Source organism: Priapulus caudatus, unplaced genomic scaffold, assembly GCF_000485595.1.
Source record: "Priapulus caudatus unplaced genomic scaffold, Priapulus_caudatus-5.0.1 Scaffold1229, whole genome shotgun sequence".
Taxonomy (NCBI): Eukaryota; Metazoa; Priapulida; class Priapulimorpha; order Priapulimorphida; family Priapulidae; genus Priapulus; species Priapulus caudatus.
This window is the reverse complement of record NW_014578290.1, coordinates 14,214-19,666: the sequence shown is the minus strand read 5'-3', so window position 1 is coordinate 19,666 and position 5,453 is coordinate 14,214. Positions and strand designations below refer to the sequence as shown.

Here is a 5,453-nt window from a genome sequence, read left to right as displayed (position 1 = left end):
CAACCACTATGATTTATAGATCTGTATTTTACACGAATTTCGTTTGCATTTTGACCGCTACGACCAGTTTGCATTCAACTATGATTTTTATTACGATCGAAAAAAAATCATTTTGATGATATTTCAAGTGTTTTCTTTCAGTGTTACATTGATATAACATGATTGAAAATAACTACATGTAGTAGGGCTGTAGGGTTGCCAGCTGTAGGGTTGCCAGCTGTAGTCTTGCCGGGTGTAGGGTTGCCGGGCGCGCGGTTGCCGAGCGTGCGGTGTGCAGTTACTGGATGTGCGGTTGCCAGGGTCATGAACTTGTGTGTGGACAGTCAAACCTGTGGTAAGGGTGTTACCATGGGACTCGAATCAGTACGCCACATAGCATCGCATAGCATAGATTTAAATTAGTTGATGTTGCCTGTAATGTGCTAGCCAAACCCTATATCTATAAGCATTACTGGAGCGAAACTCAAAAAGTGTCCTTTACAGATGCGTGTGACTGTCTAATCTATAGAGTGGATTTCACTGTGTCACTCACTGACACTCACTGGAAATGGAAAAAGTGTCTTCAAAAGTCCCCACTGAGGCACTAATACGATATATATAATATATATCAATACTTTGCCTGATGTATACATGTATATTTTGAATGAATTCTATGAACCAATTTATGTACTATTCTCAATCTCTAGGACAGTCACGTCATCTGCTTGGAATGATTGAAGCAATAAATATCCTGAATTGCTGAAACAGAATGAAGCTGAAAGCATTGATATGGACAAGACGTAAAGTAAAACTTGTCATAGGTGTGTATGCATTACAGTTCGTTGTCTCACCAGAGTACGTGTGTGTGTGTTTGTGTGTGTATGTAAACATCTATGTATGTAGAAGAAGTGTAGGCCTATGTAAAAAAAGTATGTGAAAAAGGTGTATGTAAAAGAGTGCGTTTATGTCAAAAACTAATTGCAGATTGCGTCAATAGAAGCCTTAGAAAAGAAACTTTGATAACAAACGACGTTTTTTCCGACAGGTCTTGTGATTCTACTCATACTCGTCAATGAGGAGTTTTGCTATTTTGCCAGCAGATGGCACTGGCCGCAGCTGTCCAGCTCTGTAGCCACCGATCGCAAGCTCACTGTGATGCTGGTATCCGATCCACAGCTGATTGGATATCGCAATGAACCAAGCTTCCTGGGGTGGCTCACACGCTGGGATTCAGACCGGTAATCCTGCAACAGACGCCGGCAATGCATTAGCACTATAGCAGTGTGTGAGCTAATTTGTTATATTTTTTTTAGTGAATTTTTTTATTTTTTAGTTTTTTTCCGGTCTGATTCATATCGGCATGTGATCAAGGTTTCATGGGCTCTTGATGTGATGGTATGTGATGTTCAGTGAACTTGGGGAAGATATCAGGATGTTGTTGCAAGTCACGTACACAATTACTTCTCTACAGGTTCGCAAGGAAGACATTAATTCAACATGGCATACGCTCACCTTGATTATCATTATTATTATTATTATTATATATATCTCTACAGGTTTGTGAGAAAGACATTCAACATGGCATACGCTCACCTTGATTATTATTATTATTATTATTATCATATATATCTCTACAGGTTTCTGAGAAAGACATTCAACATGGCGTACGCCCACCTACAGCCGGATGTCNGTTACGTACGTAGTATATATAGTACTATATATATATATATATATATATATATATATATATATATTTATAATAAAAGTAAAGTAAAAGGTGAGTTTTTGTTTCACCAACATGCTCATGCTATTCCGTTGACATTCGTGCGCCCGCATCCTCGTTCCCAGGTGCGCTCAACCATGCTGCGGCCAAGAAACAGGACCTGGAGGCGTGGTTCCCGGGATCGGGAGCGTTCCGAGAGCTCGTCTCCTGCTCAAACTGCACCGACTACCAGGCGCGGCGGCTGCTGGTGCGGTACGGACAGACGAAGAAGATGAGCGGACAGGTAAATGGCGCCCCCTGGCATCGAAACGCGGCGAGCGGTGCCTCCTTGCATCGAAACGCGGCGAGCGGTGCCCCCTGGTATCGAAATACGGCAAGAGGCATAGAGCTGAGACGCTCGCTTGTGTGACAGTTGCTGATGCGTGTTTTGTTGTTGTTGTTGTTGTGTGTTTTGATTTCATTTTAACTTCAATAATTTGTCATTTGAAATTTAATCTTTAACTTCGCACAGCGAACGTTTTACTTTCAAGGTTGCCACAGTATTTCTCGCATTCGCGCTCGTTTCGACCCGCGAGACAAACCCTGACGTTGCTCTCTTGTTTTTTTCTCGCACCCGCACCCGCCGCTAGGTGGATTACGTTCACATGTTGAATGCGACAATGTGCGCCACCACGCGCGTGATCTGCGCGATACTCGAGAACAATCAGACGGAGAGCGGCATCGCCATTCCCGCCTCGCTGAAGCTTTTCATGCCACCTGGTGAGCAGACTAGTAACCACGCAGTGCGTGATCTCTTTTTCTCTACCCCACTCCTGCTTTATCTGTATCTCCATGCTTGTCCCTTTCTCACACTCTCTCTCTCTCTCCTCTCTCTCTCGTCTCTCTCTCTCTCTCTCTCTTTCTCTCTTACTCTTCTCTCTTCTCTACTCTCTCTCCTTCTCTCTCTCTCTCTCTGCTCTCTCATCTCATCTCTCTTCTCTCTCTCTCTCTCTCCCTCTCTTTCTCTATGTACCTCACTCTCTCTCTCTCTCTCTCTTGCTCTCTGAGCTGCCCTTCACTCTCTTATCACTCTTGCCCTCTCTCTCCATCCTTCTCCCTGTCCCTCTCTCCTTCCATCTCTCCTCTCTTTTTTTCTCTTGTCGTCATTCTCTCCCTCTCTCGTCTCCCTCAGCTCATCCCTGTTATCACTATCTCCCCTCTCCTCCCTCATCTCTCCCCTCTCTCATCTCTCTCTCTCTCTCTCTCTCTGTCTTTCCCGCAGGCTATGACGAGGTCATCCCCTTTGTGAAGCCGGCTCCAATAGACGAGGCTGTGACGAAGAAGACGAAGAAGCAGAAGGAAGGATCCCACCAGAAGGGCAAGAAGTCGGCGGCAGAGAAGCCGGAGAAATGAGAGGGATCGTCGTCGTTGCCGCGACGACAGTTGCCGTGGCGACGGTCATCCAGCACGCATCGGCGTTCCCGCGTCGAAGCATTGGGAAGGAAGGCGGGATGGTGTTAGTGGAAGAGATTGTCCGACGGACGAGTCGCCCATGCCAGATACTACTGCTGACTTGTTTGTGTTGCCGCCGAGGCTTCAGCTGGGAAGTAGCGGTATTTTTCAGCAGCTGGTGCGCCGTGTGTGACGACATGCGGATGTGGAGGCTGGTGCTCGCAGCTTGTCACTAATCTCACGGATGTTGTCATGACGACAACGGACTTTGATCGTCCATCCACATCAGATGAGATGAGCTCATGGGTGTACTAACGTTTATTAAAGTTGTGTGAGCGGTCGATCTCGGAAGGGGTGACGTGTCTGTCCCCCATGATGGGGCGGTGTTAACACATTGTTTGTTTTGTCTAACCACGCGCTGGTAGTTACTCGACTGCCAACACGATGACACTCTCATAGAGGGCACCACTTTCAGCACGTAGCTCCAACGGATCGGATCATTGGATGTAAAACGATATTGGGACTGCACTAAGAATGGTGTTGGAATGATTCTGTTGATCGGTGAACTGTGGTTGAGGAGATTTATGAAGGAATTTCTTGTCTGACATAAAGAAATGGGGAAAATCGGCAATTTATCTTTGCATTCGCATGACATCTGTCGACTAGCACTGACATGTAGTCTGTGACCACTGGCTTACTGTCTCTATTAAAAGTGCTCTCAAAATTGTCTTCGCCTTTCTTGCTCTGACTGTACCACTTTCTTTTTCTTTCACTCGCTCTTCTCTCTCTCTCTCTATCTCTTGCTTTCGAAGAGTAACACCTCGAAGCTTGCAAAAGATGGAGAGTGATTACAATTTCTCTACAGGTGAGGATTACGATTGAGTCTAGACTTCGACACTCTTCATGGCCGAAGCACGCATATTCATAGCCGACATGTACTTTGTTGTTCTATTGCCTTGGAATATGCGTTCTCTTGCCCTCGCAATGGATCCTGTTGCTCCGGTGATGTATTTTCCTCTCCCCCCCCCCCCAGCAGGGTGCTTTTCGTTGTCATGGGAAGGTGGGGGTTCTGCTGCCCTCCCAGCGAGTCACGTTACCATGGCGATCTTGCGTCGCGGTCATTGTATCGTGATGTTAGCGCTGTACTTACGGGAGAGCACTTGCGGGGGTGTGAGGTGTTTCTCTGGTTGCATTATTTATTGTTGTATGCGTGGGTAACGCAGTCCAGCACTCGCGCGCGTCGTGTTGCGTGTGTTTATGTCCAAGCCTGCCTGCTGAAATAAACGCAAGCATTTATGACGCCATTCTATTTATCGTGTTGTGTTTATTTTTATACCGTTTCGTCTCCTTTTTACGCATTTTTTTTTGCTACAGTTTTCGAATATCTACTTTTAATAAATGTCTATTCTGTGGGACTATGCGAAGGGAACTGCATGGGGATGTCTGTGAATTACGTGCCTGAAACCATTATATCTGACATTTCCAATGCACTTAAAAGCATAGAATATATAATTGAAAAGATTACTCTAACCAAATGTCCGATGTGTCCATGAAAGTTGAATGTAGATCAATGCTTTCGATTGATCTTATTGTTGCAAATTCTCTCACCTGTCAGCAAATTAGTTGATTGCTTATTGCCAGGCCGGTTTAATAATGTAAATATAAGGTCATGGTAATCCTGGAGCTGCGCTACCACAAGCAGTACAGTGCAGGAGTTAATGTAGCGCACTTGGATTTCACTAGGCTGGTAAACATACGTCAAATTGTGAATAATACAGCAGTGATAATGTTTGACACCAATATATGCATGCACTCTTCTCGTGTTGAAATGTGCACGGAATTATTGTACTGCTTTAAGCTATGCCATTGAACGCCAGTGAACCCTGACTGAATACAATCTGCAAATGCATGTAGGTAGGGCCTACACTATAAAAAATTCATCTTTTATCTTCGCACAACCATTTCAGGGATCGCGATAGGTTGCTTCTGCGGTGCATGCCTAAAAATTATTTTCATATTGCTCTACTATTGATAGGTTACTAACACAGCAGTGCCATAAATATAGACATCAATGACCGCCCAGCAGGCGCGTAGCTAGGATTTTATTTTAGGTGTGGGGGGGGGGCGGCCTCTCTCTCCCGTCTCTCTCTCTCTCTCTCTCTCTCTCTCTCTCTCTCTCTCTCTCTCTCTCTCTCTCTCTCTCTCTCTCTCTCTCTCTCTCTCTCTCTCTCTCTCTTTCTCTCTCTCTCTCTCTCTCTCTCTCTCTCTCTCTCTCTCTCTCTCTCTCTCTCTTCGTCTCTCTCTCTCTTCTCTCTCTACT

The 5,453-nt window shown here is 45.2% G+C and overlaps 1 protein-coding gene across 1 annotated transcript in view; it reads left to right on the top strand.

The window, feature by feature from the left end:
* Window positions 1-4,442, top strand: part of LOC106815894 (serine--tRNA ligase, cytoplasmic-like) — a 9,112-nt gene extending 4,670 nt beyond the window's left edge. The window contains exons 2-7 of the mRNA XM_014820424.1: window positions 687-800; window positions 1,025-1,217; window positions 1,617-1,674; window positions 1,806-1,985; window positions 2,332-2,461; window positions 2,964-4,442. Coding sequence (XP_014675910.1) covers window positions 749-800; window positions 1,025-1,217; window positions 1,617-1,674; window positions 1,806-1,985; window positions 2,332-2,461; window positions 2,964-3,094 — 744 coding nt within the window. The 5' untranslated portion in view covers window positions 687-748 and the 3' untranslated portion in view covers window positions 3,095-4,442. The remainder of the gene's footprint in view (window positions 1-686; window positions 801-1,024; window positions 1,218-1,616; window positions 1,675-1,805; window positions 1,986-2,331; window positions 2,462-2,963) is intronic.
* The last annotated feature ends 1,011 nt before the right edge of the window (window positions 4,443-5,453 follow it).